Source organism: Piliocolobus tephrosceles, chromosome 1, assembly GCF_002776525.5.
Source record: "Piliocolobus tephrosceles isolate RC106 chromosome 1, ASM277652v3, whole genome shotgun sequence".
NCBI classification, from domain to species: Eukaryota; Metazoa; Chordata; class Mammalia; order Primates; family Cercopithecidae; genus Piliocolobus; species Piliocolobus tephrosceles.
Window position 1 is genome coordinate 178,881,530 of NC_045434.1, and position 25,392 is coordinate 178,906,921.

Below are 25,392 nucleotides of genomic sequence, written 5' to 3' on the forward strand. Positions count from 1 at the left end.
GCCTGCATTCCTGTGGAACACTGAGATGGGACAAAAGTAACTCAGAGGGCAGGGAACATGTGACGTGGGGTCCAAACTCTGGTAAGAAAGACACAGGACAGAAACATGGGGACATGATATGTGTGACAGGAGGTAATTAACAACATGGGACCACCTGTCCAGGGAGGTGGTTCCACCAGCCCTGACCTGGAGGCACCTGTGGCCTGTTCTTTTTTGGGTTCACTGGCTTGCCCTTGGGCACTGACCTTGGTAAATGTGATTGCGGCCGAAGTGGGGTCCGTCGGGGTGGTGGGCCAGGAAGTGTCGCAGGAAGGTGGTGAGGTGGTAGCCGTGCCGCAGCACCAGGTGGGCGCCTAGCACGTGCTGGTGCACAAGGCGCAGATGGAAGTCATAGCTGAACGAGTGCACGTGCATCAGGTCCCGCACCTTGTCACACTCCTCTGTGAACAGCATAGACAGCTGGGGAGGCAGCAGCAGGAGACAGGGTTAGGGTGTGGCTGCATTGGCTGCCCAATACATGTTTCCCTCCTTCCGCGGGAAGAAGTGCAATCTTTCCTCTGCTGCTGTGGCCCAGTGGAATGCCCTTTGCCAGAATGGTTTCTGTGGGAAGGCCTCCTCATTCTAGCCTCCCTTTTTCATACTGGATTGTAACTACTTCCACGAAACTAGAGCCATTTTGAGAAACTGGGCCATTTTGCTGTTTCCCAGATTCCACTAGGGTCTGCCACAGACCCTAGATGACTACAGGCCAGACCAGGCACTGTGCTGCCTCAGGGCTACAGCTGAACACACTTTGGATGACCGACGGGGTCAGCCTGGTAGTGAATGCAGCTCACCAGAATGAGCACTGACCTAGCCAGGCCACAGCACTGGATCAGTCACTAGGCCAGCCTGCCCACTGCATTACTCTACTGCCCGGCAAATGGGACATGGAGCTATGCTGCCCACAGGACACTGGGGTGCACTGACTGTGCCTACACCTCATCCACATACCTGTGAGTTGACAGCCTGCCCCACTGGGATTCGGGAACATTCCAGGGCAAACTGTTTGACACAGAAGTAACAGCCCTGGAGGGAAGGTGAAGATGAGATCAGGAAGGCAAGAGACAGGTGGGTCTGGCTCTCTCCACTCAGTGCTCCTCCTGCTTACCTGGAATGTCAGTTCCATGAGGATGATGCCCCCAGGCAGTGCCCGCTGCAGGTGGTAGGTGGTTACTGGAGAGCTAGTACTCTGAAGAAAGGAAAAACGGGGCAAGGATTGGGGGCTCACTAGCCTCAAATCAGTAGGGTGGAAGTCCCTCGGACCCTGACTTTAATGGTGTCAGTCTGGGATCAGTGACCTCGGTACATCACTCAGGGTCAATGACCTCAGGCCATGTGAAAGTAATTCAGCATCAGTAACTTTACCATTATATGACAAGTTACCTTGGGGCTCCCATCAGTCTTGGTTTTAGGGCAGGAGAAGGAGCCTCGACCCTCTGTTCCAAGGATAGCCATGGCCCGTGGCCGGCTGGTGCTGTAGAAAAGGAAGAGGGACAAGAGGATGAGGCAGGCAAGTGGCATGCAGTCACAGTGATCGGACGGACCCAGAATCCGTTTTACATGAAATCATTTTGCAGGGGGGGGAAACAGGCCCACAAAGGTGCCACTGTGAGTGGCAAGGCTGGGCCTGGAGTCCAGGTCTAGACTGCAGGGCCGGGCTTTCTCCACAGCAGCTGCTGCTTCAAGGGAGGCAAAAAGAGTGCTCAGTAGGGAGGTGGAGTCTAAGCCTCTCTGCTACTGAGAGGGTGTGTGCTGGGCAGGAGAGAGAAGGGGGAGGGTGATGCATGTCTACGATTTGATTAGGAAAATTTAAGGAGATGCTTGATGCCTGGTTAGGTATCTTCCTCTGAGAGGGAAAAGCTGCTGTCTTTTGATTGGGGGATGGCAGTTCCAGGCTTTAAGAGGCATATTGCTCATCACAGTTTAGTGCAAAGGATAGGGGAGAAGGGAAGCAGGGGAAGGACTGGGAAGAAGGGACAGAACAGAAGGGGTCAGGGGGACCCACTCACGCCAAGGGGCTATAGAATGCCAGAATTCTTGCTGGGGGTCAAAACCTCTGGCGGAAAAAGTATCCCATTTAAACCTCAAGGAAACTGGGACAAGACTTAGTGATTGTTAAAGACTGGTGGGAAGGGAAGGCCTGGCTTTAAATTTTGCTGCAGAAACAGTTTTGTTTTTTTTTTAACTCAGTGTCTTGTTTTAAAAAGGAATTCAGATTTCGGGGGAAGAGCATAACTGATGGCAAGTGTGCAAATTAAAGTCCTTTAGAGAAGCTCCTAGAGCTGGGAACTGTCAAGGCAGCAAGCTGTGCAGCTCCTCCCCAGGGTAGGAGGGGCCAGTCTGGCCCCTGAGATGGGAGCATAGGAGAGGCAGGCACGCCTTCTCTTCCTAATGCCTGGAAGAGAGGGAAACCTGGGTAGTGGAGAGCTGGGCACAGAAACATGGGAGAGTTAGAACTGGCTTTCTGGACTACTGGCTTGAAAAGGTTCTAACTGAAAACAGAGGAAGGAGAACATGCCTTGATAAACTCACAAATCTGGAAACACAAAAGTAGCTGTGTGTAAAGTGAACAGCTCATTTTTCGCATACAGCTACTGGGAAAGGGCAGGGAACACAGAATCTGGAGAGGAACATAGAGCACGGGCCACAACCATGGGAATCTGAGATTTAATGGTGGATGAAAAGGTGGCTGCAGAGTTGTCCCTGCGCTCAGGGGAAATGGAGGTGGTGACAGAGGGGCTGCCTACTTCCCAAGACTCAGACCTGTCAGTACTGGCCAGTGGGTGAACATGACCAAGAACAGACCGAGGACAGTGATGCAAGTAGGCCTAGCATAGAGGTCCTTGGTGAGAAAAGGACTTCCCTGGGCCAAGAACCACATCAAATCTCAGGAGAGGTCAGTGGGATGATCAGGACAGGAATCATTAAGGCCTAGATCCAGAGGCTTAGGAGTATGTACGAGATTCACATGGGCAGGCCGAACGTAATGGCTCACACCTATAATCCTAGCACTTTGGGAGGCTGAGGTGGGCAGACTGCCTGAGTTGAGGAGTTCAAGACCAGCTTAGGCAACATGGTGACACCCCATCTCTACTAAAATACAAAAAATTAGCCAGGCAGGGTGGTGTGCACCTGTAATCCCAGCTACTTGGCAGACTGAGGCACAAGAATTGCTCAAACCCAGGAGGTGGAGGTTGCAGTGAGCCGAGATCACGCCACTGTACTCCAGCCTAGGCGACGGAGCGAGATTCCATCTCCAAAAAAAATTCACGTGGGGGGATGTATGCAAGCGTGTAAGTGTAGAAGACATGTGTGGGCATGAGCTTTGTGAGAATGGACACAGTTCTGTGTACAAGTGTCATCATGAGTTCCACAAAGCATACAAGGTCTGCAGGACACGTCCGAGGGCTGTGTGAAAGTATCCAAAACCCTCACACGTGTGCGAGCCTGGTGGGATGAACATGCACGGGCCCAGCCCGAGTTGTCAACATAGGACCTTGTAAAAGGAAGAAGGGCCTGTGGGGCCTCACTTGCAGTGCAGGAGAAGACAGAAGGGAAAGCAGGGATGGGCTCACCTGCGGGCAGGTGAGGGGGGCCGCAGTGGTACCAGCACAAAACCTATGCTCTGCAGATACTGCACATATTGCTGCAGGAAAGCCAAGCTCAGCTCCTTCAGCCAAGGCTCCTCACGGGCTCCCGGGGGCGACACATCCAAGGATTCACAGCTTGTGGGGGCCTCTCGGCTCCCAGACCCTGACTCAGGGCGATGGCGCCGCTGTGAGAGTAAAGATCAAGAAAGATTCTCCCCACCGTCAACCATCCTGCTGGGGATGGAAGAGGGGGGTCACTGTGGGGTAAGCAAAGGTCTCCTAGAAGTCTGGGAGTCAGCCTCACCTGCCCCTCAGGGAGTCCAGAGGTCTCTGGGGGCCCATGCATCCAGGCAGCTGGGTCGAAGAGCATGGCTGTTGCACAGTAATGCACCAGGCGGGATGACTGCTTCAGGGTCTCCAGCTCTCCAGCCTGGGGAAACAGGGCAGTGAGTATGGAGCAGTGACGGGGCAGGATCACAGATCCTCGAGGAAGATGCAAGCTGGGGTCACTCACACTGATGGGCATGGTGGCTGGAGTAGAACGCTGCTGCCAGGTTACAAACAGGTTTTCCATCTTCATCTGGCGCTCCAGCTCTGAGGGTTGAAGGCATTAATAGTAGCCCCAGGCATTGTCACCCGCTTCCTCCCAGACTCTACAGATTTCCTGTCCCAGTACCCTCACCTCTGCGCTCTGCCATCTTGATCTCTAGGAACTGTTGTCCATGGTAGGTGACAGGATCAGGAGGTCTGGGCACAGGACCAAGTATGGAGCTGGGGCGGGCAGCCGTGATATCCCTTAGGGCCTCGTCAAAGGGGAATGTGTCCAGGGGAAGGGGACCCCCACCACGAGAGGACCCACTCAGCCGGCCCTGCTCACGGCTCAGTGGGGGACTTGCACTCCGGATGAGGGTCTCCACTTCCATGGTTGGCAGCAGGAATGGGTTTGGCTCCTGAGAGACGGAGCATTGCAATGGGTTCACAGCCTTTGCCCTCGGACCCTCTCTCTCATCCCATGGCTTCCTCTCTCAGACTCTCCCTCCCCACTACCTCTGCCCTCAGTCTGTCCCATCTTTCCAGCTTCTGAGCTGGTTTTTTCTTTAACTGACCCCTCAGTAGCCAAAACTATAGGAAGAGCCAGAGCAGCAGGCACCTTTTCGTCTCGCACGGGGAAGTCCAACTGGCCATAATGATGGAAGAGTCCAAGCTTCTGGCTGAGTAAGCAGAAGATGAGATGGGCTCGTGCATTCTGCCACTGCACCAGGCGAACCAGTGCTCGGCCCAATGCTGCCCCCAGGTCTGGAGCCCAGTTGTAGGTCAGCAGCTGTAGCTGGAGGTCGGGGATCAGGGTCAGTGAGATTATGGAACCCCTCTTCCCACCCAGTCCCTGGCCCCATATCTACCTTCTTGTCCACGACCTCCAGTAGCAAGAGCCTCTGCCGGGGAGCATTTCGCCCTGAGCTCCCATCACCTCCTGGCTCGAAGCGCTGCATGGCTTTGGCAGCTACAGGGTGGGGGAGGGGCACAACAGGGGCCTGGGAACAGATCCCCCTTGATCCCACCCTCCCCTCTGCAAGGTTGGAGACCCCACCAGTTACTCTTAGCCTACCCCCACAGGCCATGCCCTCACCCTGCTGTGTTGGTCTCCTCCACTGCAAGAAGTTCCTTCCCAGAAGCAGCAGACGCCGCTCAGCTGCAGGGCGGGGAGATGGACCCAGTTGCCCAGGGGAACAAGGGCTGAAGATCTCTGGCTCCGAACCCCTATTGAAAGGGAGGGCAGACCGAAAGGCCATCCATGACACCACTCCCTGGCCTAGTCTTCACCTCCCTGGGCCTTGTTTCCACCTCTCCTAGCTCAGTTTCCTCAGGTTTGGCTTCCTATAGGCCCAGCTTTTAGCAAGTTTAGGGGAGTTCCCTTCAATTCTATAGGATCTACACTCACAAACGCTGCTCAAAGATGCGGACACTGGTGTCTCCAGCCATTGAGGTGACTAGTGCGGTGAACTCAGACAGGATGGATGGAAGGAGGAACCGGGACACCATGTGGGTGGAGCTCCTGGACACTGAGGCACAACCTGGGAGGCAGAGGAGTCACTATGGAGCTGCAGGATGGAGACCAGGCTGGGGTTGAGGGATGGGAGGGGAGGCTGGGGTCTCACCAATCTGAACCATAAACTCCATCCAGCGCCGAGCAGCACGGGCAAACACAGGATGAAGGGTCCCCACCTCACCCTCTTCTAGCTGTGTGGTCCGGCGTCTGAAAGACAGTGGGAGTAAGAGCCTCATGTCCATACATGACACTTGTATGTTTATACAGACCACGGCCCATCTGTGACTTCACACCCATACCCTCCCAGGGCAAAATGCCACCACACACACACCTTTGTCTCTGGGCTCCAGAATCTGAGCCCGGTGCCCGCTCAGCTCCACCGGGAGTCCGAACACTCTCGGTTTTGTGACGCCTCCGGCCCCGAGTGTCTTCTGGCCGATCCAGGACAATGTCATCAGTTGTTTTGGGGGAACCCAAATCCCCACATTCTGTTTTACTCTGGGGGCAATGCAGTGAATGAGGAAGGGCTACTGGGAAGAGGAAAGGTGTGGGATGGAGGCACTATGGAACAGCAGTGAGCTAGGAGGATTCAGAGGTCTGGGTTCAGACCCTAGCTTCCCCAAGGGCAGGCTAAGGAGCCCTGTGCAGGTTACTTAACTTTCCTGAGCCTCACCTTCCTCACTGTAAAAGCTCTACTTATCTTGCAAGCTGTTGTGAGGATCCGACAAGAAAAATGGAAGTGAAGGTACATAGTAAGTTAAGGCTCCCTCTACATCAGTGAGAACTGCCACATTCTGCAAACTCTAGTCCAAAAGACAGAGCAGTTTTTGCTTTGTTTTTTTAAGAGAGTGTTTCTATGTTGCCCAGGCTGGAGTGCAGTGGCCATTAATAGGCATGATCACAACGTACTACAGCCTTGAACTCTTGGCCTGAAGCAAAATCCTCCTACTTCATCCTCCTGAGGAGCTGGGACTAAAGGTACATGCCATGGTGTCTGGCAGGACAGAGCAGTTTTATATGGAAGGAGACTGTGGCAAGGCCTATAGGGGACTGGGAGGCAGGAGGGAGTGTAAGAGGAGCTAGGAGGCAGGCAGAAAGGTAGATGCCCACTTCACCACTTCCTCCCATTACCAGCATATCCCAGAAGCTACGCCGGCCAGCTTTGCTGGGTGGAGTCACAGGCTCCCCAGGGACAGGGGCAGGGGGAAAGGTGCTAGCTCGGCCTGCAGAGCTCCTAGTTTCCAACGATCCGTTCCTGAGACTTCCTGTGGACACCAGATATTACAGACACCCATCACTGATCATCAATCCCCATTCCAGAAAACTGAATCTCAAGACTGGTATGACAGTGACCCGCCTCCTACTCTACCTGTCAGTGAATGACAGTATATACAACTGATAGTGTGCAGCTGCATGTGTTAGTATGAAGTGAGCTTCTGATGCAACAGCCCTGTCTAAGTGGGTGAGCAGCTGCAGCCATTCACTGCTGCCAGTGTAGCACCTGGATGATGCACAGACAAGCTCATGGACAACTGTAAGTAAGTGATTCTGATGTAGTAGTTTTCTGTCATGCTTCCCCTAAACCCCATCTTTGTACCCTCACCTGCCACACTGTCTTGCCTGGATCTGTGACATTCTCTGGACCCCAAGGACCTCTTGACTTGCGTACCTGGGGGTGTGTCCTCTGTACATAGTGAAGCTGGTAGCAGCTGAAGCTCGATGATGGCATCGGCCAGGGCCTGGCGAGCTGCTCCTCGGAACTTCTCCTCCAGCTGCACAATACTGATGTTCCCCTTTTCCCACACATCCAGTCGAAGCCGTGGGGCCCCATTCTGAGCTGGAAGGAGAACAGATCCCCCTCTACTCACCACCCTTACCTCCCACAGCAATAACTGAACACCTCATCCTCTGACCAAGCTGTCCCACCTGAAGACCCGTCCACAACAACCGGGCAGCGGATGACCTGGGTCAGTTGCTCAAATTCCTCCTCTCGCAGTGGGTCTGGGGGTCCCGGAGAGGAGGGGGGCCACAACGCCACTGACAAGGGGGCCCCTCCTTCATCCACAAAGGCTAGAGTGATGCAGGCAACCCCTGGGTAGAAATCCATAGGAAGGTTCAGCTGTGGGACTTGCAGACCACCCCTCCCAAGACCCTCCACTCAGCTGCAAGCCTGGGAAAGCTCCTCTCAGCAACAGGATGACAAAAGGCTTTCCCTCACCTGGTGGTGCCACAGGCCCATGACCTGCACCATACCTTTGCCCCCAGTGCCCTGTCCACCAGGCTTGTTATACAAGTAGATGTCCAAGTCAGGGAGGCCACCCTGTGGTGGGAGTGGATGCTGCGGAAAGAACAGCCACAGAGCACTAAGACCAAGCAAATGGACAAAACCCTCAGGGATGGGTGCCCACAGTGGGGAACATGGTGCAGGTAGACATGGGAGCACGAGAAGACACAGGTGGGTAATAATGGTCCCCAGGGGGCACGGGTATACCCAGGTCCATGGACAAAGGTACATATAGTGGTATCTGTAGGAAAGAGTCAGTAAGGGTGTGCGTGGGGCGGGTGTGCGTGGGGCGGGTGTGCGTGGGGCAGGCGGCAGGGGTGCACATGAGTGTGGAGAGAGATGAGTGCAATCTCACTTGGAAGTGGTTCCGGCTGTTGCTATCTGTGTACTTGGGAGAGTGCAGGAAGATGAGCAAGTTCTGCCGTAGGTACCACGCCAGGGCTGGAAGCCAGGGCCTGCAGGACGTGGGTAGGGCCAGATGCAGCACCTCTGAGGGGAGACTTCCAGGGGGCTGGATGAACTGCAGAGTGGGAAGAAGAGGGCAGAGCTGAATGCAGAAGTTCCAGCCTAGACTGTCCCAGCACCTGTGGCTGAGTCTGGGAAGGATGCTGGTGCCTGGAGGGGAGCTGACCTCCACATCAGCTGGTGTTAGCTTGCAGTTCCGAACAAGCATGACTGTGATGACGTCCAGTGTGGCCTCATCCAGGCGCCGACACAGAACTCGCACGAGCTCATCCGTGATCTCAGGACCTTGACACAGCCATAGTGGGAAGGTGGGGACACTGGTAGAGGAACCAGCTACCCCCATAGCAACCCTAAGATGCCAAACTCAAACAATTCCCTGTATACTAGAGGCAGTGTTACAAATGCTGGCTCTGGAGGTAGCCAGCACTAGGTTCCAATTCTGCCAAGCTACTCACTATGTGACTGTGGATACTCTCTGAGTTTTACTCTCAAAACCTCAGTGCCTTCATCCATAAAATAAGAATTATAATAGCATCATCCTCATAAGTTTGTTGCAAGAATTACACTAGAAGTTATGTAACAGTCTCAGCCCAAGACCAGCATGTTAACTGAGCTATAGATATTAGCTGGAAAATCCAGTTGCCTACTGAACACCTCGGGCAAAATATATCACAAATAACCATCCTCTTCACCCCGAACCCAGTCTGGTATCAAGCCGGTGGCACCACCAGTTCTCCAGTCACCCCAGCTCCCCTTCCCCAAGCTGCGCCTCAATCAACTGCAGTCCTATCCCTGAACATGGCAGAAGCCAGTCCCTTCCCATGCAGCTCCTGCTTGTGGAAAGCCCTGAGCACAGCAGGAACTAGAGGAGGGGCCCAGGGAGGAGTAATACGAGGTTCTAAGAGAAGTCCCAGAGGGTCTGGAGCCTCCAGCTAATATTTATGGCTCACTTAATATGTGCCAGGTCTTGGGCTGCAACTGTTACATAACTTCAGTGTAATGCTTGCAAGGTTCTAAGAGAAGTCCCAGAGGGTTCTGGAGCCTCATGTGGCCACTCCCCTACCCCCTCCTCAGACCTTACCTGCCTGCCCAACACCATGGACCAGCAGCTGGATATGTCTGTCCACTTGGCCCACAGGACGAGCAGCATCTGAACTGCGGCTGGAGGCCATGTCTAAGGGAGAACGAGGACCCTACAGAGAAAACTGTGGTCAGGGTCCTGGCTCCAGAGAGCAAAATGCAAGGGGCACACAGGGGCATCAGGCAGTGGGAGTGATACATGCCGAGGCTTCCTCAGAGTAGATGGGCTCTTGGCTTCGGGACAGAGCGAGGGAAGGGGGCAACGCATCCCCTTTCCATGGTCGGTCACTGCAGGATGTCTCCAGGAGCCTGGGAGAGAGCAGCATGTCTTTGGACATGCCTCCTCCCATGCCATCCTTAACTCATGCCCTACCCATCTTCCAAGAGCCACGTACCGAAGATAGTACACAGCCTTCGTTGCTCGTTCCTGATAAACAAACATGTTTTTCCGGTTCACCACAGAGAAGGCATTGAGCACAGAGCGCAGGGCCTGGATGGCTGGGGAAGTAACATGGGCTCAGGAAACTGCCTTCTCCGGATCCTTCCAATGCTCACCTGCCCTGTCACGTCAATCACATACCCCGAGAGACCCCCATGCTGGGTCCCATTTTGAGGCGTGAATGGACTCGGATCACAGTTCCCCACACAACATCACAGGAGAAATGGCCAGGGACAAACTGCATTGTGGCTGCCAGGTACCCTCGGGGCGCACAGCTCTCATCAGCAGCATAATCTGGGGGAAGGGGAGCAGGGATTAGAAATGGGACAAGCCACCCTCTGCCTCCACAGACTTCTCACCTGGGAACTGGCATACTTGCCCTCTCCTTCAGACCTGTCCCTGATTACTGCAGATAAATGATGATCATTTTGGGTAACACAACAGGGCCAGGCAGACACATGCCCTTAGGAACACAGGTCATAGCACAAAGGCTTCTAGAAGTATCTCAAGGAGACTTAGAGAAGGAGCTAAGGAGAGGTAACAAGGCAGACAAAGCATGAGGAAATCCTCAAGATCATGCCAAGAGATTCTGACCCTGTCATAATATGTGTCAGTAGCACTGTAGCACTATGTCCTCCGGGGAGTTCCAACAGTAACCTCATTAAAACCAAAAGGGTATGGCTGCTTATGCACACCAGCTGCAGAGGAGGGATAAACTGTGTCCTGGGCTTCAGAGGACAGAAGCGCCAACAAACCCAAAGGATAGTGTGGCAGTACACAGGAGCCCATGGCCACAGTACAATGCCTCCTTTGACCCTTTTTAGGTTTCCAGGGAGCCTTGTGGTGGATCAAAGTGGCAGTTTTGCTCTCAGAGAAGCTGCTGTCAAGTGTGAACAGCACACAGGCTACCCAGGAGGCTGCAGTTTCTGTGTAGAGGCAGAGGCTCTGGAATGGAATGCTGGTTGCTAAGGGTTTCAGGGAAAAATTCTGGAGAGACTAAAATGAGGAAGGGCTGTGTCTGGGTTCTGACTGGTCTTACATCTCAGGCTGCCGGAAGTCATTTTGAAGTAAAAAGTGTTCGCCTGTCCTAGCGCATCTTCAATTTGCAGAAGATGCCTTCGAAACCATGGGAGTCCACTAATTATGGGGACTCTGCTTTGATAAGGAGGAGATCCCAGCATATGCTGAGAGATGCACTCTCCTGCAGATGTCAGAAACATTTGTCTACAGACTTGCTGAGAATGATTTTACTTTTAAATCAGAGAAGAACTGCAAAGGAATGTTATGGTTCAGCTTTTCCTCTATCCGTTTGTGTGAGAGGTTATCAGGAGTAAGAGAAGGGAGAAGTGTTGAGACTTCAGTTACTATCTTGAATGGATTATCGTGTTCCCTTACCATGACCGGAAATCCCAAAGCAGTCCCGTGGCTGCCTGTCTGGAGGAACAGCCAATTAGAAGGCCAATTCTACTGGCCTTCAGGCTCCTCCCCTCTGGATTTCTCTTACATGGGAACTGGCCTGCTTGTCCTCACTCCCCCAAACTCTTCATTCCTGTCTATTTCCCTGCCAGGGAAAGACGGTCATTCTGGGTAACGAGACAGGGCCAGGCAGAGGCAGGCTCTTAGGAAGACGGATCATGGCCTGATGCCCCTTCAATCATCTCTCCTCTTCTGTATTCTTCAACCTCTCCCTCTCCACTGGCTCTTTCCCTATAGAATATAAACACGCTCAAGTCTCTACTTTATTTTAAAGCTCCTTCCTTGCCCCCATCTTCCTTTAGTTACTGCCGTATCTATTTTCTGTCTTCACTGCCAAGCTACTTGCAAGAGTAGTTATTCTCTGCCCCACCTATCACCCTCTTTCACTTTTAATTTCATCTGCTTTCTATTCCCATCTCTCTACTGAAAGTACTTCCATGAAAATCACTGACGTTCATCAGCCAATGACGTTCAGCAGCCAAGTTCAGTGATCCTTTCCTGTCCCATCCTTCTTGCTCTCTCTCTAGTACCTGGCACTGATGACCAAGTAATGAGGACTCTGCCCTCAGCTTTCACCAGAGTATTCAGTAAAAGAAAGGGCAGCAGCACTGCCTTGTGAGGGAGGCTCGTGGGTGGGATCTCACCATCACTGGGCAGTGGTGCCCGCTGACGGGAGTGGAAGGGAGTCTCGCTGCGCCACAGATCTTCTTCACTCTCAGCCACCAGAAGAGAGTTACACACGTGGCTGTCATGAAGGTCTTGAAGAAGCAGTCGCTGGGAGAAGGAGCACGAGGTCAGGGAACGGAAATATCTCCTCCTAAATGGGTGGTGGTGGTCAGGGGTGATCAAATGCCAGAGAGAATGACCACTATCACTGGGGACTGGAGGTCAACAAGAGTATCAGTCATCACTGAGAGGTCAGAGCTCAGGCCTCTGAGAGTGATTCTCAGTCAGGGACACTTGCCCCTTTAGCGCCAGAATCTGTTCACCATCCTTCGGGTCTCAGCTTAAAAATCACTTCCTCTAAGAAGCTTCCCCTGATACTTCAGATGGTCAGATTCCTGTTACATGCTTTCATAGCAGCTTCTACTGTTCCTTCTAGGATTCTTCACAATTGTAATTGAAATAAGTTGTGTAATTCAGTTGTTCAACTGTCCCCCATTCTACACAAACTCCACAGAGTTACAGCGTCCCTCTGTCTGGGTCACTAGTATATCACTAATGCCAGCACAGTGCAATGAGAGGGAGTATCTCATGGTTACTGGGATGGTTTGAGAGAGTAACCCACTGTTACTGGGGGTGGGTTGTGGAGCACTCCCAAAGTTGTAGGGAGCTGGGGGAGAAACAGCATCCTACTAACTGGGGGAGTCAAAGTCTTTCCATTATTATTGATTCTGAAATGGACCAATAGCCCCTGAAAATCAAGTTCTTAGAAATTTGGTTCTCATCTCTTCTGTCTCAGGGCCTGGAGAGTCCTGCCCCTTACCTGGTTGACCTCCCTGCAGATTTCCCCAACTCGCCTCACCAGGAGCTGCTGCAGGTGGCGACACTCAGTGCCTGTCCCCCCATCCTCCCGAATCAGGCTCCTGGGAAGGAAGGATAATCTGACCAGAACTGCAGTGAGGAGTTATATGTAATGGCATGATATGTATATATGACATAACTGCAGTTATATGTATCACGAAGGGGAGGGAAAGTCATGGAGGTGGGGCCAAGGGAAACCATGAAAAGGGAGCAGGCTTGGACAGAGGTAAACTTGGTGGGAAATGGAAGAGACGGAATTCTCAAGAGCAGTTCTGGATGCCGAGGCTCCACACTTGCTTCACCAGCTCCCATACGGGCACCACACTGAGGCTCCTTTATGCTATGCACCTCTTCTTTCTTCTCAAGTCTTCGTCAGAATGGTGGTTTTCCTTTCTTCTCAACCCCACCTTACCCTGCACATCCCACCCACCTCTGAGATGACAGCAGTAGTAAACCGATGCCTATGCAGGAATCCTGGCTTTGTCACTTACTATGGCCTTGGGCAAGTATTTAACTGACCTGTGCTTCAGTTTCTTCACCCAAATGATAAGGATATTAATACGCCATAGGGTTGTTATGTAGATAAATGAGTGGATTCATGTAAGCACCAGAACAGTGCCTACCACACAGTATGCACCTGATAAATATTAGCTATTATGCCTTATTATTATTATTTTTTTTGAGACAGTGTCTTGCTCTGTTGCCCTGGCTGGAGTAGAGTGGCACAATCTCATTCACTGCAACCTCCACCTCCCAGGTTCAAGATTCTTCCGCCTCAGGCTCCCAATTAGCTGGGACTACAGGCGCCTGCCACCACGCCCAACTAATTTTTGTATTTTTAATGGAGACAGGGTTTCACCATGTTGGCCAGGCTGGTCTTGAACTCCTGACCTCAAGTGATCCGCCTGCCTTGGCCTCCCAAAGTGCTGGGATTACAGGCATGAGCTACCACACCCAGCCTTATTATGCCTTATTTTTATACATGAACTTCTGAAGCTGCTGTGAACCTTAGATGTTGTTAATGCTCAGCTAGAAGCCAAAATCCTTCAGCTTTTTGACTCCTATAAGACAGTTGAATGTGATCTTAGCTGTAAGATGTGGAAAGTGATTAGGAGCCACCAACCTAAGAATACAAGTTGGATCTCTACCCAAGCTCTCAGTCCCAAGTCTTACTTCTAACACTGGAGAGAGGTACTGTGGGAGCAGAGAGAAGAGGTTAATGGGAGCGTGAGGGTGCAGGCCGTGGCTTCTACTTACCGTGCATGTGCATACACTTCTACACGGTCCTGCAGGACCCGGACAATGAGCCAGAAGTCAGGCAGGCAGGGCCCAGGGAGGCCTGAGAGTGAAGGCTGTGGAGGTGCTGGCCCAGGTGGAGTCCGCAATGTGAAGGGGGCCTTCTCACCAAGGGTGTCATTGGGACCCTCACTGTCTGAGCCACTGCTGCCACCATCATAACCTGTGTCAGATGCACTGAAGGTCAATACCATCCGAAGCTGGGCCTGACTCACCTGATCCTCCAGGTGCATCCAGCTTGATGCACTTCAGATTAGTCCCTTCTGATGCCTCCTGCCCAGACCTTTCCCAGTGCAGCCCTAAGCCCACCTCCCATCAGCTTAGAGTCCTTCACCCCTCCCCCCAGCTTACCTAAGTGGTCTGAGTCCACACTGCCCTGACTGGACATGAGACTTAGTCCCCGGCTGGGCCCAGGCTGACTCCCTGGATAGAGAAGGAACATGCCTGGAGCCTCTCTCAATCCTGTCTAGGGCCTCCCTCCAAAAATGGAAGCATGGTCAGGGATCTGGTCCTGGCCCCCAGACTTTGCGGCCCAAGTCCTCTCTTACCTCCCTGTGGCACGCTGGGCAGGCTGATGGGGGGGACACCCTCAGAATCCTCTGGGGACCCAGGTGCTTGGGGGCTGGTTGTCAGGGTCTGAGAAATAGGAAGTCAGGACTGAGGTATAGGCCCCACACACCCACCACCCCCCTCCATTCCCAGGTGAGACTCACCTCCCCTTCGATGCCTTCAGCCCTGTCCTCGTGACTGTGCCAAGCCCAGGCTGCTGAAGAAGGCTCCCCATGGGACCCACCTGGCTGTTGGCCAGCTGCCACAAAGAAGAAGCCACTGTCAGGGTCTTCAAGAAGAACATGGCCAGGGAGATGGAGGCGACGAAACTCCTAGAGAGCAGGAGCCAAGATCACAGTTTAGGCAGGGCAGCCCTCCCTACACATGGTGAGCTACACTTCCTCATGAGACGCTCCTAACTACCTGGTAAAGCAGACGCTGGCATCCCCACTGCTAAGGTAAGAAAAGGTTCAGTGACTTGCCTAAGGTTCAACAGGAGCAGTGACCAGGTTGGGAGCTGGGTGTCTTTCCACTGAGCTGGGCTGCCAAGCACAGGGGCGAGGGCAGACGATGTGGTCCGCAGGGAGACGGGAGGGGTAACTCTATGAGCTCGAACTAACAGAGGGCCTTCCAGTCCTGTGCCTGGGACCCAGGGAAGGACGGGCCCCAAGGTGACCCTGCAGTGTTCTGAGGGCAACTTACCTCCTTGAATTGTGTGAGGGAACGCTCTGGCCCAAATACAAAACTCAGTGGCAGAGTTTGGCGAAGGCAGGTGGAGCGCCCAGGAGAGCTATGGATATGGGCAGCTGCGCGGTGCAGGGCAGGGCTCTGGGGGATGCCCCCTCTTCGGAGTGCTCCCACCATCTCATCTTCCAACAACCAGCGGATCTACGGTTAGACAGCAAGTGACAACGGCACCTCCCTTGCTTCCTTGAGCATCCCCTCAACCCAGACTAGAAGATACTTTGCCTCACAGACTGAGAGATGTCTCACTTCTATCCCAGAACAAAGGGGGTACCTTATCTTACTCACCTGATGGAAAGGGAATCAGTTGCAGTGTTGGGGGTGAGGGGCTCACCTCATTCATGGTGGTCTCAATAGCCAGTCTGTGGGGCGTGGCCAAATTGGATAGTCCTGGGTGCCTAATTGGAAGAAAGGTTAAGATACTAGTTTCCAGAAAATGAAATTGAAAAGGAGTAATGGACTCTGAGAGGGAGATAAGGAAGTACCTCTCTTCCTCTGGGGGTGGCACTGGGGGCCCTAGGCCATCATCTGACCTTAAAGATGACGGCTGCCCTGGGGATCGTGGGAATGAAGCACTGCTTTCAGATGTTGACCTGAACAGGGTGGGAACAAAAGTCAAAGGTCACGAGCTACTATGCTATCAGGGCCTCCTCCTCACTCCTTTCTTGGACTCCTCAAGGTCTCCTTAGTCCCCAAGTGCTCTCGATTCCCTCAGTGGTCCCCCTACCCCTCTTCCAAAACCTCCCACCAAATTTGCTGCCACACCGGTGGTGCTGAGGGTCTGAGGCCGTGGGGAGCTCCACTTCCAGGGGCAAGGTCAGCACGAAGACATCCAGAGTCACACTGAGGTCCCTCAAGGGAACTCGGCCTCCAATTGGGGGGCCCTCCAGACTGGAAAGCACCTGGCCTGGGAGAGGAGGAAAGTTAGCAGTTGCTGAGGGCTGCTCTAAGATAAGCACAGATTCCAAGTTCTAAGTGTTAAAAAACATAACCCCTAGGCTCCCCTCCACTCCCACACAGGCAGGCTGTTTCAGGACCTTTGGCTTTCCCCTGGGCTGCCTCAAACTCACCCAGGCAGGTAGGCAGGCTGCACACAGGTACTGAGCTGTGCTGCCCACGTAGCCGCACGGAGCACGTGAGGTGCAGGAAGAGTGGGGGCAGGTCGTGCAGGAAGCTCTCAGGCCCAGTGGGTGAGTCATCCCCCAAGATACTGAAGGAGTCTTCATCAGGATTCACAGTGTCTACATCTGACAGCGAAGCAGAGTCCAGCCCAGCAGGCCCCAGGTCTGATTCACGGCTCTCCCGGTATTCTACCTCTAGCTCTGGGTCACTCTCAGTGACCACACAGCAGGCAGATGTGTCTCCTAGTAGTGCATGTCACGTGGTCAATGGGAGAGGCTGGCAGTGGAGGCCCCTGAATCTCGGTGTGAAGCAGCCTTCCCCACCTTGACTCATTTGCCCACACACCTTCTTCTCCCATAAGCTCAGCCTCTGAAAACTCCAGGTCACTGATTTTTCTGTCTGCTGTGTCCCGAGGCCCCTCATCCTAGGCAAAAGAAAGAGACAGTTTGATCTAAGGCAAGACAAGAGCAACATCCAGGTCTCAGGGAACCAAGACTCAAGAGGGTCTGGGTGGGCCTCTGGGGCTGTGGGTTGAGAGCACAAGAGAGGTAAGGAAGAGAGCCACTCACTTCTCGCCTGCTGGATGGAGGGCAATAGAAGAAGTAGTGGGGATTGGAAGGCACTGTGCGGAAGTGGAGATGACTTATCTCTAGGAACTTCTCCTGTTATGGGGTTTAGGAGGAGGTTAGAATGTCAGCCACCCCTCAACAAGACACTACTCCCTACCCTAGGGCAGGACACATGCATACCACCAACCCAGGAGAGAATCCTGTCCCTCTGCACAGGCAGGACTCTACACCTCTTGTACCCTCGCCCAAGCTTCCCACCTGGATGACGCTATGAAGGGCACCATGGGCCTCTCCTTGGAGCTGGCAGACATCTGTCAGAGAGATCTCTGGCCCAGGGTCTGGATTGCCAGGGACACGGGTGCTCTGACACTCAGGCTCGCTTAGGTCCTCGGTCTCTATGCTGAATGGTTGGGGTAAGGATGTTGAAGTGTTAAGAACCACCAAGTTCTGAAGAAGCCCGCCTCCCAACTAGGGAGCAGCACAGGAAGCCTTTTTGTCCATAGGAAGAGTGCTTAGCATAATGGCATGGGTGGTGAAAGAGGCAAGGAGAACCAACATACACATTTTGGCTCTAACCTCCATATTGCTTTTTCTTTTTTCTTTCCTTTTTTTTGTTTTTTTTGAGACAGCTTTTACTCTGTTGCTGAGGTAGGAGTGCAGTGGTGCCATCACTGCTTGCCTTCTGAGTAACTGGGACCACAGGCATGTGCCACCACGCCCAGCTAATTTTTAATTATTTTGTAGAAACAAGGTCTCCCTTGGTTGCTCAGGCTGGTCTTGAACTCCTGGGCTCAAGTGATCCTCCCGCCTCAGCCTCCCGAAGTGTTGGGATTACAGGAGTGAGTCACTGCACCTGGCCTTAATTTTCACATTTCTTAATGGATGGGGATTTCTATGAAACAGAGTAGCGATAACTCCCAGTTTTCTGACTTGGATCACTAGGTTGAGGGTGATATCTTTCACCATGAATGAAGAAGAAAGGTGGATAATCAAGGGTTAGTGGGAAGAAAATGCATTCATTTGCGGTGCATGAAAAGTGGGTATCTAGAGCTCCAAAGAGAGAACTGGACTGGAGTTCCAATCTAGGAGTCATCAGCATATCCGTCCTTCTGGTTCTTCTGTTTCCCCAATGCTAACACACTGCAGATGCTAGACCCATAGCTGTCTGCCTGCTTGCCTTTCTCCTTCTCTCCTCCTCTTCCTCCCTTCAACAGCGACCTGTTGAGCCCCTAAGGTGAGCTGGGGACTTAGCAGTGAGCAAAATACAGTTTTGGCCTCCATGAAATTCACAGATTGGTTGGGGAGATTCCTACTATTGTGTGGATGTCCTCAGAACAAGTCTCTACTTTCACAGTTAGCACCAGGGGACTCCCTATCCCTGACTCAGCTCATCACTCAACATCAAAGCAGGGGAGATGGGGAGAGCCTGGGAGGGAGACTGCTGCCTGTGCCAAATGCGGGAGGAAGGCTGCATGGCAGTCAGCGAGCTGGTGACAAAGCACTACTGCTTCTCAGGTGCTTAGATACTACCTTGGACAGTCATTCCCCTGGACTGGAAGGTCCTTGTTTATAGGAACTTGGTCTGTGTACCTCCTTATCCATCATTCAAGTACAATCCTAACCTGGATTCAGAAGCTAGGATAGCTCGTTCCCGAGGCTCAGCACCCTCCTCCATGCTGCTGCTGAAGGGCCCGGGGCTGAGAGGCCCAGGGCTTGGGGGTGCATGAGGCAAACCCCAAGTGTGGCCACACAGTGCAAGCAGAAATGGAGTGATGTCTACTTCTTGTAGTAGCTCCTCACAGGCATCGACCGCTGTCAGCAAATCCTGGGAGGTCACACTCTGTGCTTGCTGCAAGCTGCGGTATAGCCCTGATGGAAGTGGAAGGGGCCATGAGGCTCAAGCTCTGGAATGGCCTCTCCAGTCCCCATCCTGTAATCCCTGTATCTCCCCCAGGGCCCCACTCCGCCCTCCCACCACCCTCCTGCTCACCACGGACATAGCACCGCTGTGCATGCTCCTGCAGTAGGGCACAATGGTTAGCTGCCTCCTTGTACCGGGGCTCCATCCAGGCTGAGGATGGGGAGGGGTGGTCAAGGAACTGAGTCCTAGGAAGGGGAGGGAAAATGGAGCTTGACTAACTCCTTTAAGTGATACCTCAGATTCATTAGCCATCTACACTCCAATGGATCATCCACAGACACATATCAAGTGTATTCATGGCCTAACAAGTTCAAGGGTTTGCTGAGGGAAATCAAGCAAGGAGCCAGCAGGATGTGGCAACTTACCTGCCCATGCCCATTAGTGTGTACTTACTTCTTGGCTGGGAGCCATGGCCCGGCGAGGACATAGGTCAACACTGAAGGCACTCACCGGAAGATGAGGTCTCGGGGCGCCTGAGGGGGCTGCATGCCAACCATTTGTTCCCTCAGCGCTTCCAGTGAACAGCTGTAGATGTAGACAGGACACCGGGTCCGGGGCCCATCTGTACTCTCAGTCTGGGAAGCCTGACGCCCAGCGTAAGCCTGTAAGTCTCGATGGAAGGGTGGGCTTAGCTCTCCTTGATTCTGGGCATTGTCTGTGAAGAAAAGGTGTCATGTGGTCTTCCAGCCCTGTCTCTTTCCCACTCCCACTCCTGCCCACCTTGAGTCGGCAGCCTTACCATCAGCCAGGGTTACACTGAGGACAGGCACTTGGGACTTTGTAGCTTTGACCCCGGTTCCTTCTAGATCTTTCAGACTGGGAGCCCCACTCCAATCCCCAAACTTAGGCTTTGTCTCCTCTTGAGGGGGTCCCTCCAGGCCACAGGCAGCCAGACGCTGGACATCTGAAGAAGATGAGACAATAAATCAGAGCTGCCTAGTGGGCTGGTGTGGGAGCTCAGGGGTTTGTATCTGAGGGGGTTCGTGAGGAGGTCAGTGGCTGGCACCTGAGAAGGTAGCTGGGAGAAAAGTCAGAAACACATGCTGGGGGTTCACAAGCCTTGCATAGCAGCGCCACTGAGGGGGCTGGGCAGAGATGAGAGACTTGAGAGTTTCAGGAAGACCTATTCTCTGTAAGAGAAAAATAGAAATTAGAGCAATCTATAAGCGAATGTCCAGCCCCTGTTTCACTCCTCCACCCTAGAGCTGACTCATCTTAGGTACAGCTTGAAAGATCCAGGACAATGGAAAATGACGGCATTCTGTCATTGGCAGATGCCATTTAGTCTCACTGGCGGTAGAAGGTTGGGGCCTGAAGATGTGGTGCTAGAAGGAGGTCAGTGTGACAAGGGCTCATGGAGAAGAATCGGTGCTGACCAGGGAAGTAACAGCGGAGTCTCCTGTGGCCTGGGTGCTGCCGAATGCTTGCTCCTTCAGGATCCCATGAACTCCCAGTAGTGGCCCCTCGGCACCTACAATCGGGGTAGAGATGAGTGAAAGAGGGCAGAGCCAGCAGAGAGGTGGGACTCTGGGTTGAAGAAAGGGGGAGGAAGGGGAAGGCCAAAACTCAAAGACAGAAACCACCCTGTGAGGGTGGGGGAAAAGGGCTGGGCCAGGGTCTGGTGTCAGGAGGATGTGGGTAACTCACCTGGAACATGGCAGGTCCGCCGCAGCACCTCACTCAAGAAGGCAGCCTGGTCAACGGGTGTCAGTGGGATCTCCCGGTCACTCAGCTCCTGCCCTAGGCAGCTGTGCAGCAGGCACAGCACCATGTCGTTGGCGGGACAGGACCCCTCGGCGAAAGGGACACCCTCTGGCTCTGCCCGACACACACTCTGCTCAGCACCAAGAGCCTCCTGCTGCCCGGTGCCCCCGGCTCAGCCCTGACCAGCAAGGCCCCTCCTTCAGCCTCATGGGCTCCTCCTGCCCCCGCCGCTCATCTGCTCACTTGCTGACCCATCTGTTTGTTATTTTCTAATACTTCCAGGCTTGCTGGCCCTTTAGGTGTGGGGTAAAAGGGTACCAGGTTCACCCACCTCTGGCAAGCAAGAGGAAGAACATCTGGAGCTGCTGGCACTGTGGCAGCAATCCCATTAGGTCAAAATGGAAAGGGATCTCATGGACACAGGTGTCTCCTCCCTGATCCAATCCTACAAGGGAGGAAAGACAGGACACAGTGAGACACTGATTATTCTACCCACTCCCCTGCTCCACCAGTGGGCCACCTGCCCCACTCACCATCAGAGACCCTCGGCTCTGGGGGCACAGGACCCCACTCCTTGCTTTGGCACAGCTGTATCAGGTATTCAAAGCTCAGCATGGAGCCTATGCAGGCAGCATCCCGTGGATGGAGCTACAGGAAGAACATCACAGGTCAGGAGTCAACCCCTCTTAGCCCAGGATACCCTGGGTTCCAGCTCTTCAAGAAGCTTCAACAGTCCCAGCCATTCAGAGGCACCAGGAAGCCCACAGACTGCAGTACTCCAAAGGAGATGGCACCCCAATCCAGTGAGAGAGGTTGGGGTACTGTTCTGAGGACACTCACAGCTTGCGGGATCTCAGAATATGTCAGGTCCTGGAGGTGCTTCCAGCTTCCAGGGCCAGGTCCCACTCGTCCACACTGTGGCTCAACCCACACCTCGGTGACCAGATTGAGCTCTGAGTCTCCCTCCAGGGCCTCCACTTCCACATCATTGTCATCATCTGTTGAGAAGCTAAAGGAGGAAGGGCTCTGAGTCCAATGCACAGCCTCACGGCAGGGAATGAACCTCATGGAGGGAAGGAGGCAGGCACAGAGGGCAGCCATGAGTCACACAAGGCCTTCCCAGACCAGCAGCTGCCTGATGAAGCATCTAAACACCGCACCCACTCCCTGACTTTGGGATCAAGATCATTTCAGGATATGGGAGCCAGACCTCTAGGGGATGGTGGGGAAAAGGGTGACTCTGCGGAGGCGGCCCTCACAGAGGGCCTGTCTCACCTGTCTTTGGTGGAGGTAGAGTGTGGGGGGAAGAGGATATACTGGACAACACAGGTATGCTTCTCTTCAGCTGCAGCCTGCCCTGGTGGTTCATTCTGTGGGCAAAATGGGAGATCTTGAGCAAATCCCAGCCGAGGCAGAGATCTGGCCTGGCTTAGCTCTGGCCCTCAGAATTTCAGTTCCCTCACCACATTGTCCTGACTGCAGCCTCAAACCTTGCACCCTCTGGCCACACTGTCCCTGTGAGGCAGAGTTTCCAGCAGTCCCAACCCAGCTCAGAGGCCAGTGTCCCTGAGATTATGACAGACCTTGGCAGGAAGGAGTCATGAGGGATGGCACATACCTGAATTGGAAGTTCCAGAACCATGTTGATGATTCCTTCTCCACTGCAGGCAAAGTGGAATCCTTCAGAAAGTCGGACTCTGAAGCCCCATAAAGGCCGAGGCAAGGCCAGGTAAGGGAAGAAGAGACACTGAGACTACAAGCTTTCCCCACACACACCCACCTCCCAACAGTTCTCAAGGAGCCAAGTCTGCTGGTGGCCCTGCTCAAACTGGCGGTCCCTCAGGGTATAACAAGTCCAATGAGGATGAGAGAGGCCAAAACAAATCGAGTGATGGGAGGAGACAGGGAGGGCAGTAGCAGATGCTGCTCTATACTTGAGACTTGGAATTAGAGGGGAAGTGTGTGCTACAGGTTTTCTGCTAGTGTCCCAGTCTACACTTGCTCTCTCCTTGCCCTGAGTGGCCTGGCAGACTTGGATGACGTACTCAGTGAGGATGGAGAGGAGCTGGGCAATGGCACTGAGAGGCAGCGCAGGGGCCAGTCCTGACGGGACACTCCAAAGCCAGCGCTGATGGTAGAGGTAGCGGGAGAGTGATGCCAGGCTAGAAGAGGCTGAGCGGCCTGACACCAAAGGCAGTGGACCTGGTGGCTCCAGTGTCAGCAAGAAGGGTGCCCGGTAGTCCAAGGGTAGCTTCTCATACCTAGGAAATGGGACAACTCCCCAGCGATCTCTACTCATCCCCGGCTAAGCCACGCCCTTCCACACCTCTGTACTGCTCATACCACGCTAGGCCACGCCCTCCACACCTCTACCACTTGTATCCCGCTAAGCCACGCCCCTCCACACCTCTGACCTACTTGTACCCAGCTAAGCCACAGCCTTCCACACCTCTGACCAACTCATACCCCACTAAGCCACGCCCTTCCACACCTCTGACCTACTTATACCTTGCTAAGCTACGCCATTCCACACTTCTACCACTATACCCTGCTAAGCCACGCCCTTCCACACCTCTGTACCACTCATACCCTGCTAAGCCACACCCTCCACACCTCTGACCTACTCACACCACACTAAGCCACGCCCTCCACACCTCTGTACCATTCATACCCTGCTAAGCCACACCCTTCCACACCTGTACCACTCATACCCCACTAAGCCACACCCTCCACACCTCTATACCACTCATATCCTGCTAAGCCACACCCTTCCACATCTCTGACCTACTCATACCCTGCTAAGCCACGCCCTTCCACACCTGTACCACACATACCGTGCTAAGCCACACCCTCCACACCTCTGACTCATACCAGGCTAAGCCACGCCCTCTATACCTCTACCACTTGTTCCCTGCTAAGCCACGCCCTTCCACACCTCTATACCACTCATACCCCGCCAAGCCACACCCTCCACACCTCTGTACCACTCACATCCTGCTAAGCCACGCCCTCCACACCTCTACCACTTGTACCCCGCTAAGCCATGCCCTTCCACACCTGACCTACTCATACCTCGCTAAGCCACGCCCTTCCACACCTCTGTACCACTCATACCCTAAGCCACGCCCTCCACACTTCTGTACCACTCACACCCCGCTAAGCCACACCCTTCCTTTGTGTGGTAGCACTCATACCCTGCTAAGCCAGACCATTCCACACCTCTGTACCACTCATACCCCACTAAGCCACGCCCTTCCACACCTCTGTACCAACCTGATGAGCAGTTTGTCCAGTGGCTTATGCAGGACCACAAGGCAGGGCCGGTCAGACAGGGCCTGCTGTGGCCCCAGCACGGGGGATGACTTGGAGGGAGAGCTGCCCCCGCCAGCGCCCCCTAGCCCTTTTCGTTTCACCTTGGGCGTTGGCTCCTTGCTTTGTACCCGGTGAGGGAAACGCAGCTGCAGGATCTCTTCCCTCAAGCCTGACACAATCTGAGGGGAGAATGTGGTCAGATCCTCCTACTCCCATCTCCTACAGGTCTGGGAGATGGGGCCCACAGACAAGGTGAGACACAGCCTTCTTCTCAAGGTCTTCCTTGGTCTGGGGACTCCTCCCTCTATTAGACCTGGCCCTGTGGGGTTTGGGGAGAGGGAGCTAGTCTACACCCCAGGGCTCCTTGGTCAGAGTCAGTTAGGGCCCAGCTCACCTTGTGTCGGGCCGGTGCTGGTGTGCCAATGGGAAAACCCAGGCGAAGAACCATGCATGGGGCCTTGGAAATGATACGGACCATGTAGAAGGAGGAGGGGGGCTGGTCTGGGGCACTGGGGAGAAATGGGAGTCAGTGAGCAGTCCGAGGTTGGCAGGATGTAGGAGTGAGGTCTGGGGTTAGAGGTTAGAGGGAGACATGGGATGAGGTGGGGGGTGCGTGAGGGGACATCACTTTGCCCACCTGGAGAGCAGCTTGACATAAGAATAGCCCTCAACTAGTACGAAGCTGCTCCAGTCCCGAAGCAGAGAGGTCAGGGAGGAGTGGGAGATCCTGCACTGGATAGTGCTGTAGCGCCCATTGCTGCCCGGGGTATGCAAGTGCTTGGGGATTGGTCTAGGAAGAGGGGTGTGGACTGAGGTTAGACCTCCCGGCCCCAGTCTTGGAGAAAAGGAATAGACTACTATCTCTTCTAGGCCTTGCCTGAGGTTATGGGGACTGATGAGCAGGGAGGCAAGGAAAAGGCTATAGTTTTTCCTTGGCCACAGTTGGTAAGAGCTCATCTGCTGCTCCCCCCGTTCCCATCATTCCCTATCCCCCAACCCCGATACTCCACCCCAACTACGGCCCAGCCCTAAGGGCACCCACGTGTCGTGCTCCAGGATTAGCACCAGGCGATGCATGTGCAGCCATCGCTGCCAGGAATTTGCATCCATGGACAGCACTGGCTTCCAGTAGGCAGCAAACTGGGCATGGGATGAGTCAGAACCACTAGGCTGGAGGGAGAGCACCTGGGGACAGGAACGACAGCACTATATGAGCATTTGTAGAGGA

The 25,392-nt window shown here is 53.8% G+C and overlaps 1 protein-coding gene across 5 annotated transcripts in view; it reads right to left on the bottom strand.

Annotated features, from left to right (window-relative positions):
• SZT2 (SZT2 subunit of KICSTOR complex) overlaps positions 1–25,392 on the bottom strand; it is a 61,199-nt gene that overhangs the window by 3,747 nt on the left and 32,060 nt on the right. For 3 of the 5 annotated variants that reach the window (XM_023221356.2, XM_023221358.2, XM_023221360.3), the window contains 55 exons: positions 25,207–25,349; positions 24,802–24,954; positions 24,559–24,673; positions 24,126–24,343; positions 22,898–23,113; positions 22,471–22,549; positions 22,128–22,222; positions 21,693–21,861; positions 21,386–21,500; positions 21,184–21,297; positions 20,796–20,966; positions 20,525–20,619; positions 20,155–20,278; positions 19,888–20,052; positions 19,599–19,803; positions 19,218–19,333; positions 18,850–19,096; positions 17,486–17,627; positions 17,228–17,320; positions 17,004–17,082; positions 16,607–16,900; positions 16,302–16,443; positions 16,022–16,129; positions 15,871–15,934; positions 15,495–15,680; positions 14,957–15,124; positions 14,792–14,879; positions 14,595–14,666; positions 14,205–14,406; positions 12,910–13,009; positions 12,068–12,197; positions 10,089–10,241; positions 9,904–10,006; positions 9,712–9,817; positions 9,510–9,621; positions 8,595–8,713; positions 8,319–8,483; positions 7,933–8,017; positions 7,606–7,770; positions 7,349–7,516; positions 6,811–6,944; positions 6,011–6,177; positions 5,789–5,886; positions 5,572–5,704; positions 5,260–5,390; positions 5,033–5,133; positions 4,783–4,959; positions 4,315–4,582; positions 4,147–4,226; positions 3,937–4,062; positions 3,618–3,817; positions 1,426–1,516; positions 1,151–1,231; positions 994–1,068; positions 246–459 (listed from right to left, as the gene is read on the bottom strand). In XM_023221356.2, the coding sequence (XP_023077124.1) occupies positions 246–459; positions 994–1,068; positions 1,151–1,231; positions 1,426–1,516; positions 3,618–3,817; positions 3,937–4,062; positions 4,147–4,226; positions 4,315–4,582; positions 4,783–4,959; positions 5,033–5,133; positions 5,260–5,390; positions 5,572–5,704; positions 5,789–5,886; positions 6,011–6,177; positions 6,811–6,944; positions 7,349–7,516; positions 7,606–7,770; positions 7,933–8,017; positions 8,319–8,483; positions 8,595–8,713; positions 9,510–9,621; positions 9,712–9,817; positions 9,904–10,006; positions 10,089–10,241; positions 12,068–12,197; positions 12,910–13,009; positions 14,205–14,406; positions 14,595–14,666; positions 14,792–14,879; positions 14,957–15,124; positions 15,495–15,680; positions 15,871–15,934; positions 16,022–16,129; positions 16,302–16,443; positions 16,607–16,900; positions 17,004–17,082; positions 17,228–17,320; positions 17,486–17,627; positions 18,850–19,096; positions 19,218–19,333; positions 19,599–19,803; positions 19,888–20,052; positions 20,155–20,278; positions 20,525–20,619; positions 20,796–20,966; positions 21,184–21,297; positions 21,386–21,500; positions 21,693–21,861; positions 22,128–22,222; positions 22,471–22,549; positions 22,898–23,113; positions 24,126–24,343; positions 24,559–24,673; positions 24,802–24,954; positions 25,207–25,349 (7,660 nt within the window). The remainder of the gene's footprint in view (positions 1–245; positions 460–993; positions 1,069–1,150; positions 1,232–1,425; positions 1,517–3,617; positions 3,818–3,936; positions 4,063–4,146; positions 4,227–4,314; positions 4,583–4,782; positions 4,960–5,032; positions 5,134–5,259; positions 5,391–5,571; positions 5,705–5,788; positions 5,887–6,010; positions 6,178–6,810; positions 6,945–7,348; positions 7,517–7,605; positions 7,771–7,932; positions 8,018–8,318; positions 8,484–8,594; positions 8,714–9,509; positions 9,622–9,711; positions 9,818–9,903; positions 10,007–10,088; positions 10,242–12,067; positions 12,198–12,909; positions 13,010–14,204; positions 14,407–14,594; positions 14,667–14,791; positions 14,880–14,956; positions 15,125–15,494; positions 15,681–15,870; positions 15,935–16,021; positions 16,130–16,301; positions 16,444–16,606; positions 16,901–17,003; positions 17,083–17,227; positions 17,321–17,485; positions 17,628–18,849; positions 19,097–19,217; positions 19,334–19,598; positions 19,804–19,887; positions 20,053–20,154; positions 20,279–20,524; positions 20,620–20,795; positions 20,967–21,183; positions 21,298–21,385; positions 21,501–21,692; positions 21,862–22,127; positions 22,223–22,470; positions 22,550–22,897; positions 23,114–24,125; positions 24,344–24,558; positions 24,674–24,801; positions 24,955–25,206; positions 25,350–25,392) is intronic. The other 2 variants (XM_023221357.1, XM_023221359.1) reach the window with 2 other exon arrangements.